General features: G+C 44.9%; 1 protein-coding gene across 8 annotated transcripts in view; it reads right to left on the bottom strand.

The window, feature by feature from the left end:
• NALCN (sodium leak channel, non-selective) overlaps window positions 1–14978 on the bottom strand; it is a 195057-nt gene that overhangs the window by 41933 nt on the left and 138146 nt on the right. For all 8 annotated transcript variants that reach the window (XR_015058942.1, XM_085883982.1, XM_085883986.1 and 5 more), the window contains one exon: window positions 10448–10554. Coding sequence is in view for 7 of the 8 variants with exons in the window: in XM_085883982.1 (XP_085740108.1) it covers window positions 10448–10554 (107 nt within the window). In the remaining variant the exon portion in view is untranslated. The remainder of the gene's footprint in view (window positions 1–10447; window positions 10555–14978) is intronic.

The raw sequence follows: 14978 nt of genomic DNA, 5'->3' as shown, positions 1-14978 counted from the left end.
ATAATTTGCAAAAACAAATTTAGCCCCAACATATTTTTTTGTTTTTATTTTTACTTATTTCCCCACTACAATTCGTCCCCGAACCCCTATTACTGTCCTTGTTCGGCTAACCTATCGTCTCCTAGCCTACTCCCAACCCCTACGTTCCCTTCCTGGAGGGGAATAAGGGAAGCTTGCGTCCTGTGTCGAGGCCCAATTCAAGCGTCAGGATGGCCTCCTCAGATTTCAGCAATCTTTTACCCAAAGTGGGTCCAGCGGCCCACAACGAGAGCGAAGGGATGGATGGAGCGGAGGGGTACACTTCCTAATCTACCCTAAGAATTAACTTTTAAACTTCCCTGGGGCTTTCCAAAAGCACCTCTCGCTTAACCTATCGGTTCTAACAACCAAGATTCCCATCGCCTGTGTTGGTGTCCTCGCAAATTCCGGGCCATGCCCTCGAGTTTTCCCCCCGTGCCCTCACACGGTTTCGTGGCTGGGACGCGTGGCTCCCTTGGCAGGAACTACCCTCTGCCGATTCCCAACAATGGCACCCCCGGGCACTAGACTGCCTCCGAGCCTACCAGCTCCCTAAACACTGGGGAGTGCCCTCCCTGGCAACTGCCCCTCAATGCTAACGTGGCAGGCTGGAGCCCCAGGCCCCTTTCCGAGGGTCACCCGTGCTCACGCACTGCCCACGCGGCGTATGGCGCCCCGGGCCCCGCATCAGCGGGTCACCCGTGCCCATTATGCTATCCCGGCCCCCCATGAGCCCTTGGCCTACCGTGGCCGACTAGCCCGGTGCCCGGGGTACCCACTCAGCAATACTCACCTTTTGCAGCCACGCTGCCAGCCCGTCAACAGGGCTCCTGCACCCCTCCAAACGGGTATCGAGCCTACATTCCCACCAACAGCAAAACGACCTCCATTTCGTCAATTTGACTCACCCACTAACTCACATTACTCTGACCCCGGGGTCCCTTGGGCGGGAATCACTCCTACCCCCAATCACTCATCGCACCCTGCATACCACATTCGCTCAATCCATACAGACCCGCTGGTCTCACTCAGTCAACATGTCTCCTTTCCACTCTTCAACTCACCCATCACTGAATTCTGCCATCCTGCTCACTACTTCCCCGAACCACCTTGTGCTCCCACATCATCCCTTAAACTACAGCACGTTCCTTTTAACACTATGTAGCTAAGCTACGTCCCCACTACACATCCACAGTCTGTCTCTGTCCTCAAAATCCATTTTCCATTTCACTTCCTAAATCTCATCTAAATCCCTCTACCTAATCCATTCCACAGACTCCATGAGGACTTACCCCTGCCCCATGAAGTCGGTCTAACTAGGCTAACCCTTCCCCCTAACTATTGGTGTCCTGTGCCCTGGCTCGGGGGTCTTCCACCCCTTGCCTGGGAATCCTGTTCACCTGAAAGAGAGGCCTGCTTTTGTTCTGCATTTTTTTTTTCACATGCACAGCACCAGCGCGGCAACTCGCAGCTCACGCACCTTGCACCTTGCACCTTGCCCGTGACGTCATGCAGCTGCTCACGTACCTCGTCCCTACGGACGGCACCATCCGGCAGGGATTCACCCTCCTGCCGGATCCCAACCACACATGCAGCCCTGACGTCACCCTTCGCATTCCAAAAGCAAACCTCACATTTCGAGGGGTTCCCCACGCGAACACATGTGCTCTGCCCATCCGTAACCTGCGTCGTGCGCTCTGCGAACAGAACACACTGCGCAGGCCACATAGAGCTTCACACACACGCCCGCCTGGAGAACCCATCCGTTCCGAATTCATTATCCAGCCTACCTTTTGTCTGTCCGCGGGATCGGCAACATCCACCGCGTGCGTTTACGGACCGGGTTTCACTCCCGCAAGCGCGCACGTGGCGGCCTCGTGCGAAGCACGGCCCAAACCTCACGCTCGCTGGTGTGCAAACCCGGCGCGGTCCTCGAAATAACTATGGCCGCTACACGGCCTTTTTCCATCTGTTGCCGTCTCCATTCCCCCCCACGTGCTCAAACTCCCGCGTGTCACGAGACTCACACACCTCACCATTACACTCACACTCGGAGACGCGGCTGCGTGCTCCCGCATGCCGACCGTCATCTCCCTTGCATACCACTCTGTCACACACATGGTCTCTCTTTCACACACCCTTCTACTCATACACGCGGTGACACTCACACCCGGTGTTTCACTCACACACGGCGTGCTGGGAAGCACGCACTTCGGCACACTTGCCACCACACCACTCACACGCGGGGTTTCTTCCACACACGGGGTCTCACTCATACCCGGGGTCTTTGTCAACCACCTGTCGCTCTCACACACGCCCTTGCACCTGCGCTATGCGTGCGTTGCAGCACGCATTTCGCCACACTCGTAAACACACACCTCGACACGACACACACCAGGACAATCACGCTGGGGATTCGCGTCACCTCTCGGGCTCCCGGGGTCTCCATTCACCCCAAGCTCTCTGTGCACCCGTTCGCCTCACTCATCCCCTTTACCTTGCAAGGCTCGACCGGACCCACCTGGTCGTAAACTGCTTCAAGGGGGCTTACTGCCTCCCCTCGTTCCTGGAGGAGGCCATCCAGCTGCTCACACCGGGTCACAAAACATTCTGCCAGCTCCCCCTCATGGTCCCCCACTACCTCCGTATGTGTGTGCTCGTGTTTTGTTTCTTTCACTTCCCCCTCTATCTCCCGTGTCTCTGTACATTTTATTTCCATCACCGCGTTTGTTATCTCCCTCGTCTCTACATGTCTCATGGACGTCTCCGTCACCCCCATTTCATTCTTCCCTCTGTGTCACCGTCACTGTTGCTTTCTCTGTCACGACCCTCGCCCAACACGTCTCCCGAATTACTTGATCCGTTCCCGCCTCCCTTGCGGGCCTGACAGCCGTTGCACTCCCCCTAAGCTCGTTTCCCCAGCATGTGGCGTCGCCATTACGCACTCCGTTGTCCGCATTTCACTGCACGCAATTGCCTTCATGCCCGCCTTCAGGCCTCGGCCCATTTGCTGCATCTCTTCCCGCAGTTCTTCCATTTTGTTTGTGTTTGGATCCATTTTCGCTTTCATTGCCGCCAGCATGGCGCATAGCAGGGCCATGTCGGGTGCACTCGGCTGAGCCGATTCGGCCAGGATTGGGGGGTTTTGGCGGAGAGGGGGAGGGGAGGTGTCATACACAGCGGCCGCTGCCACACCCATTTCGAACTCTGGGTCCGGTTGAGGGGGAAATTGCTCCTGCATCACAAACATTTCCTGCTCGGGGTTTCCGTCCTGAGCCATGGATTCTACCATTTCTAACTCCATATCTACCCCGGCACCCGTTCGCCTTGAAACTCAATTTTATTTCTCGGAAAGAATTAATTTAGCTCACTCGTAATTTGGAGGGAACGGGGGGGGGGGAGGGAGGGGGTTGCTTCGCACACCCCTGGTCCGACTCCCGTAAATTTAGTTGGAGACCGAGGTGGATTTAAATCCCACTTCTGACACCAGTGTTACGAATTCTGGCCCACCCGGCGTGCAATCGGCCACGTAACTCGAATCGCGACCGCGTCGTCCACCAGAACGGACAATTGTGTCTTGACCCTCCCGGAACAATGCCGGGAGCTAGTCACCGGTGGGTCTTTCGACCTCACCACAATCGTGCCAATTGGCCACTCGCGCAGGATAGGGTTGTTCGCCAAATTCGACCTACCTAAGTACCTGCGCGAGTAATTAACCGGGCGATTGTACCTCGCCGCAGGCCGGCCGAGGACATGAACCGCTTAAGCGGTCCGTTCCGTGCTTCAGGGATAACCGAGCGGTGTTATCGCCGACCTCGACGGATGCGATTATATTTACTGGATGCTGACACCCGTCTACCAATTCTTTCCGTGATGCAAGATGGCACTTTCAATGTCGAAAGAGACGACGAACGGGATACATTTCACACAAGGACATTTATTATAGCAAGCACATATTACACACACAATACAAGCAAGGAATCAAGCACGTATTTACAAGCAAGGCAAACGAAATGAAACACGGATACAGGCAAGAAAGCAATGAAAGCAATACTACCGACTATAATGATTAGTAATTTACAGGCACTTACACAGGTCTACTTACAGGGACATGGCACCACAGCAGTCATACAAAAGCAAAGAAAAACCCTCTCATAGGCAAGGGGGTAGACCAGGTTCGTAAACCTTTATGCCGTGGGCCGTGGGTGACCGAATAGGCCCGTGAGACCGTGCTGGTTACCTGCCCCCTCGAGGGGCGACGGTCGGCGAGCCCTCTCCGGCACTCTCCTCTCGTATGCGCCTCGACCCAGGACCACTGCTCGCAACCCTCACGACTTGGCGCCCAGAGGGAGAGACGGGCCTTTGACGATCCAGAGCCCACTTTGATGATCCATAGCCCGACGAATCCAAACGCGATGATCCAGAGCCGACGAATCCAAACACGACGATCCAGGCAGGATAGAGGAAGAATCCAACACGATGATCCAGGCAGGAGAGAGGAGCGCTCAAACACGACGTCCACCAAGGGAGAGGAAGAATCCAACACGATGATCCAGGCAGGAGAGAGAGGAGAGCTCAAACACGATGATCCAGGCAGGAGAGAGAGGAGAGCTCAAACACGACGATCCAGACAGGAGAGAGCCCGAGCCCGCGCGCGGTCCGCCCTATATAGCGTGGGGCTCCGCCCCTTCACTCCACCCCCTATTTGGCTCCGCCTCTCCTCTAGCCCTTTCGAGAAGCTCCTCGAAAAGGGGCATCTCCTCCTCACGGCCGCCTCACACCCCGTATCCACCAATCGCCAGCGAGCTCTCGCAGCCTCTCCCGTCAGCCCCGGCGCCGCAAAAAAGGCGGGAAAACTCGCACGCCGTTGTAGGCCTTTCACGGGGCCTTCGTTTGAAGTCTTCGGACAGTCCAAAATAACGATAGAACAGAAAAACGGCTATCTCAAAGAGTCGCAGCCCGATTAATCACACAAATTCCCTTTAAACAACGGTGGGGAACTATCTGCACATAAACTTAGCGTCATAACTGATCTAAGGACCCTATATGGTGTATTGCGAATTTCCACAGCCGTAACAATATAATCATCGAAACGAGCGATACCCGTGCACATGCACGGGATAACAGTACAATATAGCTGGTAGCAGACGACAGACCGTACACGGGGAATGACAAAAATACGCATTGTGGAAAATGCAAGTGGTACTATGGAACGCCAAGACTTCCCAAACATTGTTGGCATGTCCGCGAAGTGCCACAGCAATTTCATAGGGATCGTGTGACGGCGAGCTGAGTTTTTAGTGTGCAAGCTTGGTATTATAATAGAGATATTAAAGTAGCCAGATTTCTCTGTCTGTTTCTCTCTTTCTGCTAATTGGTTGGACAGCTGGCTTGACTCCACCCACAATTGTAACCTGGCCATCGCCATTTTAGTCACTGCTTAAAGCATCAGCCTTCATTCCTTAGACTACACACCGGACATGCGCACTTAACAGAGTTGGAGTGGAACCTTTGGAGAGATGATCATTTTCTATCTCTTTCTCGCTCTATGTCTCCTGCTCTCTCTCTCTCTCTTGCTGGCCCTCTTCGTCTTCCGCTGTGCTGTGTAGTCGGGATAGGGAGGACTGCTGGAGACGTGGGTGCCGCCTCACAATCCCTCACTTCCACTGCATCGCACCTGCACCCTTCGAGTTCCCAAGCTGCACCATCACCCTGCACACCAGTCAGCATCACGCCATTGGGAAGTCCTCGCCTGCTTTCCCCATTGTTTAGTAAGAGTGTGGTCTGCAGCACCTAGTTCTATTGAAAGATTCATACGTAATATGTAGGTTTTGCACTGACACTGGTAACAAGTAACCCAGTGCTCCCATCTGCTGCATCGTTAAGTTGGCGGCAACTAAATCAACACCCTTCACTGGCTTGCCAGTGGGGAGGGTGACTGTGGCACTCTGCAGGACTAAAAACATCACCTGAAAGGGTGGATGAGCTACCTTTGGGCGCCAATGACAATCCAGTGAGGAGATATGGTGTCTTCAAAAAAAAAACACCCATGATCCAATTGGACTGGTTCGGGACAACTCAGGTAGCCTGAGAGGGGTAGTGGAACCCTTGGTGGAGAAAATGCCATCAAAATATAGATGGACTCACATTAGTCAAAGGTAACCACAAAACTACACCAGTGCGGAAGAGGTTGGGTACACCTTGTTGCTGAAATTGTGGAAGACATGGATGACACAGCAGTCCAATTCTGCCCCAACCACTTTTGTACCAATTTTCATGGTATACTCGCACATTAGCCATAGAGTGATTGCATCACCCCACTACACTGACTGGTATGTACACGTACACACACACACACACACACACACACACACACACACACACACACACACACACACACACACACACACACACACACACACAAACCTATTGTGTGTAAATTTACACAGACAATTCTGACAACTCAACAAAAAAAGCCTCAAGTTCAACCTCTCAACTCTGTCCAATCTTTTCTCCCTACCACACAACCCCAAAGCCTAACCCTTCACCTCCAAATCCTAAGGCATCAATCCTCTCCCTCACTCTAGCCTTCAAATCACCCCTCCTCCCACCGAAAGTTCTCAATACCCCCAATCCCCGAAGCTCAACCTCCTCCTTCCAAAGTTGTCCCATCTATACTCTCACCCTCCTTCCACTCAACGGAAATGGGCATTCCCACATTGAAACCGGAATATTTAATGCTTTCTGCTCCCCGATGATGCTATCACCGACTTCACAGAAACTGTTACGGTCGCCTGTTAAACTCACAATTTGAAGAGAAAATAGTCAGAAATAATAGCAAGAAACTGCATAACCTCCACAGTAAAAGTGGTTTGAGAAAAAGGGTTTTATATGGTAAATGTGAAAGGGTAAATTCCAAAGTTCTAAAGGGTTTTAAATGGTAAATGTGAAAGGGTTCTAAAGGGTAAATTCGAAAGTAATAAAGGGTTTAAATGGTAAATGCTAATTTTCTGAAATTTCTCAAGGGAAATTCTAAAGGGTAAATTATAGTGGGTAATTCTGAAGGGTAATTCTAAAGGGTAAATGCTAAAGGGTAAATTCTGAAGGGCAATTCTGAAGAGTAATTCTGCAGGGTTCTCAAAGGTAAATTCTAACGGGTAAATTCTAAAGGGTAAATTATAGAGGGTAAATTATAGAGGGTAATTCTAAAGGGTAATTCTAAAGGGTAATTCTGAAGGGTTCTAACAGGTACATTCCAAATGGTAAATTCTAAAGGGTAAATTATAGAGGGTAATTCTGAAGGGTAATTCTAAAGAGTAATTCTGAAGGGTTTGACCGGGTAAATTCTAAATGGTAAATTCTAAAGGGTAAATTATAGAGGGCAATTCTGAAGAGTAATTCTGCAGGGTTCTCAAAGGTAAATTCTAACGGGTAAATTCTAAAGGGTAAATTATAGAGGGTAAATTATAGAGGGTAATTCTAAAGGGTAATTCTAAAGGGTAATTCTGAAGGGTTCTAACGGGTACATTCCAAATGGTAAATTCTAAAGGGTAAATTATAGAGGGTAATTCTGAAGGGTAATTCTAAAGAGTAATTCTGAAGGGTTTGACCGGGTAAATTCTAAATGGTAAATTCTAAAGGGAAAATTATAGAGGGTAATTCTGAAGGGTTCTGAAGGGTAAATGCTAAGGGGAAATTCTGAAGGGTAATTCTGAAGGGTAATTCTGAAGAGTAATTCTGAAGAGTAATTCTGAAGGGTTCTACCGGGTAAATTCCAAATGGTAAATTCTAAAGGGAAAATTATAGAGGGTAATTCTGAAGGGTTCTGAAGGGTAAATGCTAAAGGGTAAATTCTGAAGGGTAATTCTGAAGGGTAATTCTGAAGGGTAATTCTGAAGGGTTCTAACGGGTAAATTCTAAAGGGTAATTCTGTAGAGTTCTCAAGGGTAAATTCTAAAGGGTAATTCTGTAGGGTTATCAAGGGTAAATTCTAAAAGGTAAATTCTAAAGGGAAAATTCTAAAGGGTAAATGATAGAGGGTAATTCTGAAGGGTAATTCTAAAGGGTAGTTCTGAAGGGTTCTAAAGGGTAAATTCTAAATGGTAAATTCTAAAGGGTAAATTATAGAGGGTAATTCTGAAGGGTTCCAATGGGTAAATTCTAAAGGGTAATTCTGTAGGGTTCTCAAGGGTAAATTCTAAAGTTCTAAGGGGTAACTATAAAGGGTATTAAAGCATACATACTAAAGGGTTCCTAAATTGGTGGTTGTAGTATAGAAATTGTGGGTGGAGTCAGGTGAACTGTCCAACCAATGGGTGGAACTCGCACACACGCACTCCGCACAGACGGACAGACGCACAGCTCCTTTTATAGTATAGAAGTGGTCGCTGATTTCTGTTTTTCATAGCTTATTCGGTTAAAAAAAAACAGGTTCCAACAATTATCTTCATTATGTGCATGGAAAAACATTGATTGCGTCAATGAAAATAAAAACAATCAATAGACTTGTTCCTAACTTATTGTACAATATTGGTCAACATTCATTGAGACAACAGATCAAACGCAATAACAAAGCTTCTGATGATTGCATTTTGATCGTGCATTCCAACAGGGTTTTCTGATGAGAGAAATGTTTTTCCTTCACACTTGCCATTATTTTTGTAAGGGAGGCATAAAAGGAAAGGAATGACAGAGTGGGACAATTTGAGTGATACACATGTTCTGATTCTGGTTCTGATGCGCCATTGTGATTCTCTGTTACAGAGCGACGGTGTTGCCAAAGCAGTTTATTGGCAAGGGATAGTACTGGGTGGTTTGCCATTGCCTTCCCAGCAGTAGTCAAGGGCAGGAATTTGGAACTTGGTTCGCCGAGTCTTTACGAAGGACACCATGGGATCTTTAACGTCCACCAACTCATGTCGGAAGACCGGATGCCCAGTTTAAAGGGTTTTTTCAACGTCCATCCGAGGGGCAGCACAAACACTGATGAATCACCCTGCCCATGAAACACCAGGATGACACTATATAGCTGGGCCGATATTTTAATGCAGGCTAGACAGCTTTGGGGCGAGTGTGTGTACCTCGAGGCCATCTTGCAAGTCTGATACACATGTAAGCCTAGGCAATTCATAACAGCGTCATAACTTTGTTTTCATCGAAACATGAGATCACAGTGAATTGGACAAATGGAATAATCCCAAATTTTTAACCATAAAAGTAAAACAAGCTCAAATGAGCTAAGATCCTCGTCCTCTTAATGATGACGTCATAAAAACGAATATGACGTCATTGTGATGTATCAGGTTTGCGATAAATTATCTGTGCTGATGCCCGGCTTGATTCCCACAAACAAAATTCAAACAGCTTGCCGAGTTTCGGAGATAATGGTATCGGTGATTTCCATTAGCGGCGATATTATGACGTCAACTTTTTTTCGAGGAAGAATTTCCAAAATAGGAGATGGTTACTGCCTGCGCGTGAGCTTTCTGCATATACATGACAAGTTTCACGAAGATCCGATGAAAACTCTGGGTTGTGAAACAAAAAATGTCAAAAAATAGGAATAACATCATATAAATTGATGACGTCATAGTGATGTATCATATGTGCGGTAATTCATCTCTGCTAATGCCCTGTTCGATTCCCGTAAACAGAATTCAAAAAGCTTGCCTATATAGTTTCGGAGACAATTTTTTAGGCGATTTCCATTAGCGGAGATATTTTGACGTCATAACTTTTTTTCTGGGAGGAATTTTCAAAATCGGAGATTGTTACTGTCTGCGCAGGATATTTTTAGCTCGCCTGTTCGAAGAACAGAGAGCTATAGCGATACCCCCGGCGTGAGCGTGAAAATGTTAAAGTTTTTGGTGCAAGTTATTTAGAAGCTTTCCATTCATTAATAGGTGTACTTGGATGCTGATATTTGGCATGGAGGTTCCTTTGGGGTATACTATTGATGTAGTGAAGTTGAAATTAAGTTTACATATATATGCGAAGTTTCAGGAAGTTTCGATGAAAACTGGAAGCGGTGAAACAAAAAAGTCCACAGGAAGAAGATGAAGAACAACAACGTGAGTAAGACAGAGATCCTCCACGAGGATCTCATAAAATGTGGGAAATTATGAAATGGTGAATAGGTAGGCTTTTTCTTTGCAAGTAATTTAGGCTCTTTCTATTCATTGGTGTGCAGCAGGTGTCTGCTGATTGCATCATTTTTAGGACCGCTGCTGTGCCAATGATGCAGTGCCTCTTGTGTGTTTGGGTAGGAATCTGGAGTTTGGCCAATGTGCTGGTGATAACTCATCTGTTTTTTTTTATGTTGGCTTGGAAAGATAATTATAAACGTTATAAAATCACAAACACAAACTTTTGACAAATATCAGCATTTCATTGAGAGAGGACAGTGTTGCCAAATAACATCTCAGATTACCTTGACAGAGAGAAGTAGGGACTGGGCCATGACCAGGACTGCAATCGTACGTTTGAAGAATGGGTGTTGTGTGATGTCATACATCTTTGCTCTGAATCCCTTTCCATCTGTTGGATCACCAAATGGATCAAGTGTTACTTTAAAATGGGATAAAACTTCAGTCGCGATGACAGACTTCATTGGACCAGGTGTGCAGAATTTTGTCTATGTTACACTGTTCGAAGTTAGGTTCATTCTATCCACTCCGGAATGGTTACAACGCTGGGGTGTAATGTTTGTTCACCATTATTCCACATCCCAGGTTAAAAGCATTACCTTTCAATTCAATTTTGAAGATAACTCTGACGGATTATGTTATAGCAAAGAGGAAACAAAGGCAGCACATCAAGGATAGTGATTGCAGTGTAAGAATGTTACAGTGACACTTGCACTGTATCTGCATGATGCTTCCAGTAGTTGTAATTATCTGATGCTATCAAAAGTACCTGTCCCCAGTGACGGGGAAAAACAAGCAAAAGTATATGTCCCCGTTGATGGTAAAAGTTTAAGTTAATCTATCAATTTAAATTATTTCATGGACTTTCAAAAGGTTAATTGTGTTTCACTCTTGGTGTCACCAAGAGCCAAAGCTCTGAGCGACTTATACCAACCACCGGAAAATAGTGGTGCAACAATGGGCGGCGGAGGTTGGATTTGTCTTAAAAGAGGGCAAAATATCCTGCTTGAGAAATAAGATTTGGCCTCAACATTATTCACGCCTGATATTCCGTCATTTGAAAATTAATGTTGAGCTTTTCAAACGCAGTGCAGGAAGCGGCCGCCATAAACGGAGATGCAATACACGGACAGACATCACAGTTTGCTTCCAAGGAACTTCAACACAGAAAGAGACTATTTTGATCCGTCAAGTCTGCATAATGGTTGGCAACCTATGACAGTTCTTTTTGTCTAGAGTCAAGGCTGGCGTAACAGTTTGAGCACTGATAGAATCAGGATGCAACAGGATAAGAGGAACAGGAGAGAGAGGGAGAGAGGGAGAGAGAAAGGGGGGGGGGAGCAACAGTTGAGTTTAAGAATAAAATAGAGGAAGACTTTACTTGGACAATGGGGTGGGGTGGAAAGAGGTGGACATGAAGAATACAGAAGGAAACTTCTTCCCCTCCAGCTCCTCCTATAAATTTTGGACCAGGCTTAAGGCCAGTCGGTGACATCTGATTGGAGAATCCCAAGTAGAAAGGTGCAAAAGCAGATCCCCTTAACTGGAGACCGATGAGCTTACTTCCAATCATCAGCAAGGTCATGGAATCCATCATCACAGTTAATATGAAATCTTTCCTATTCTCCAAAGGCTTCATCTCAGAACACCAATTCAGATGCAGTCCAGGGCACTCTACCTTTTATATAATGTTCCAACTCTCCCAACAATGGATGGAGGCCATCAATGTCAGACATGAGATCAGGGGTGTTTCTCTTGACATATCTCAAGCTTTTGATGCAGGCTTGCATCCCAACTTGCTCTCCAAACTCTCTGGCTATGACATACAAGGCCAGCTCCACACATTGCTCAATGACTTCCTCAACTCTCGTAGCCAAAGTGCGGCTCTCAACAGAATCCTTTTATCTCCTTTTACTGTGAAAGCTGGAGTTTCTCAAGAGAGTGTTCTGCATCCAGTCCTCTTCCTAATTTTCATCAATGATCTCTCTGACTCTGGAATATATATATATATATATATATATATATATATATATATATATATATATATATATATATATATATATATATATATATATATATATATATATATATATGGCGCCGCGAGGAGGAGTGATGTAAGGGAGACATTGGCCATTTTGGAGTTAATGCCATATAACACTATTTTAACCCTTACCGTATCATCCGAGCCTATCATCATCATATCATTAAAAAATGTCGCTTACATCACTCGTCCTCACGGAGCCTCATATATATATATATATATATATATATATATATATATATATATATATATATATATATATATATATATATATATAAATATATATATATACACATGCATATTGTTAAGGATTCAGCGGTGGCGGGGAACTCGAATGGCACCCAAGCCGGCTCCAATCCGTTGCAATTTTGGGTTTTAGTACCCGACTCTCGACAGCCAAATGTTACATATTCGGCGTCACTTAACCACCGCCGTCTCCGGGGTTATAACGCTGGCTGGTTCGGCACAGGCCTCGGGTCACGCGTCTCAAATCGCGATACCAACGTACACCTGGACCTCACCAGTTGGGGGAATAGACCCCGGTTACAGACTGGCTTTGTCAGAGACCGAGCGAATTCTGCCAGTCTGTTACCATTTTGTTTTTTTATATCCAAATCGAGCGGATTGTTCCTTGGCGCGGCAGGAATTAATTCAAAGCGGCAACTTCATACGAATCAGCCAGATTTATTGGGGACACCTCAGGGAACACGACACAAGCAGGCCTTCACAACAATGTTATAATCAATCTATAACCCGTTCTTAACGAGGGAGCTACGGATTATGGGTTTCGAAGGGGACCCTAACGAGATAAACCTTAAACAACTTACTGACAAGACATGGACAGCATGCAGACAAGACACTTGGTGATGTTTCATGGACGAGAGGAAAGTGTTAAAGGCACGAATGTGGCTCGTGACAAGCCGATGTCTACGGATTCGAGCACCCAAGCTCAAACACCGCGTGGCAAAATTGCGCTCGTCCTCCTTCTCCCGGCACCGCTTGTGCATGCAGCCTCCGCACGTTCTGCCCCCGCGTAAAGTCGATGGCACAAGACCGTCAGATCGATGGTGGGTTTCAGCTGGTTTCTCAAAAGGTCCAGCATACGAGGTGTGTTCAAAAAGTATCCAACCTCAATTTTTCGTGCGTAAACAAATGAAGCTAGGGAGGCGTGGTTTGGTGCACGTATGTAGGCGATCCTAATCCGTATGCATGAATATTTTCCCGCCTGCAGAAGCTGTCAGTCGCCGACAGACCGCCGATGAGTGAGGAAGTGTAAGTGAGCGCCGTCGGATTTTCGTTTTTGACAAAAGGACGGATCACTGTGGTCTCATCGCCAGTGATCATTGTGTTGAAGAAGTTGGGATCGCTGTTCACAGTCTCCAGCATGTCCTGTGCGATCTCCAAACGGAGTTGCTTCTGCTCGATCGTTAACAGCTTTGGCACGAACTTCGCTGAGATTCTCCTTAAGCCCAAATCCTCAGTCACAATGGAATGAACGGATCCAATGCTGACGCCCGCCTCGTCTGCAAGTTCTCTGATCGTGATTCGACAATCCTGCATCAGCAGGGTCCTCACTTGGTCAATGACGATCTCATTTCGGGATGTTGAGGGCCTACCAGAACGTGCTTCACTTTCCACTGATGTGCGACCATCTTTGAAGCGGTTGTACCACTCTTTTATCTGTGTGGTGCCCATTGCTTCATTCCCGAAGGCCTGTTGAATCTTGCGGATCGTTTCCACTTGGGAATCGCCAAGCTTTACACAAAATTTCATGCAGTAGCGTTGTTCAAGTTTTTCCGTCATTTTGTCAAAAACGAAAATCCGACGGCGCTCACTTACACTTCCTCACTCATCGGCGGTCTGTCGGCAACTGACAGCTTCTGCAGGCTGGAAAATATTCACGCATACGAATTAGGATCGCCTACATACGTGCACCAAACCGCGCCTCCCTAGCTTCATTTGTTTATGCACGAAAAATTAAGGTTGGATACTTTTTGAACATACCTCGTGTATGTGTATACATATATATATATATATATATATATATATATATATATATATATATATATATATATATATATATATATATATATATATATACATATATACATATATATATATATATATACATATATACATATACATATATATATATATATACATATATATATATACATATATATATATATATATATATATATATATATACATATATATATATATACACATATATATATATATATATAGACACATATATATATACATATATATATATATATACATATATATATATGTATATATATATAGATATATATAGACATATATATATATACATATATATATATATACACATATATATATACACATATATATATATATATATATATACATATATACATATATATATATATACATATATATATACATATATATATATATATATATACATATATATATATATATATATATATATATATACATATATATATATATACATATATATATATATATATATATATATATATATATATATATATATATATATATATATATATACATATATATATATATATATATATATATATATATATATATATATATATATATATATATATATATATATATATATATACATATATACATATATATATATATATATATATATATATACATATATATATATATATATACATATATATATATATATATATATACATATATATATATATATATATACATATATATATATATATACATATATATATATATATATA

Source organism: Eptatretus burgeri, chromosome 6 (genome assembly GCF_056783735.1).
Source record: "Eptatretus burgeri isolate ZD-2024b chromosome 6, Ebu_testis_v1, whole genome shotgun sequence".
Classification (NCBI taxonomy): domain Eukaryota; kingdom Metazoa; phylum Chordata; class Myxini; order Myxiniformes; family Myxinidae; genus Eptatretus; species Eptatretus burgeri.
The sequence above is the reverse complement of the archived record's forward strand: the minus strand, read 5'-3'. Positions and strand labels throughout refer to the sequence as shown.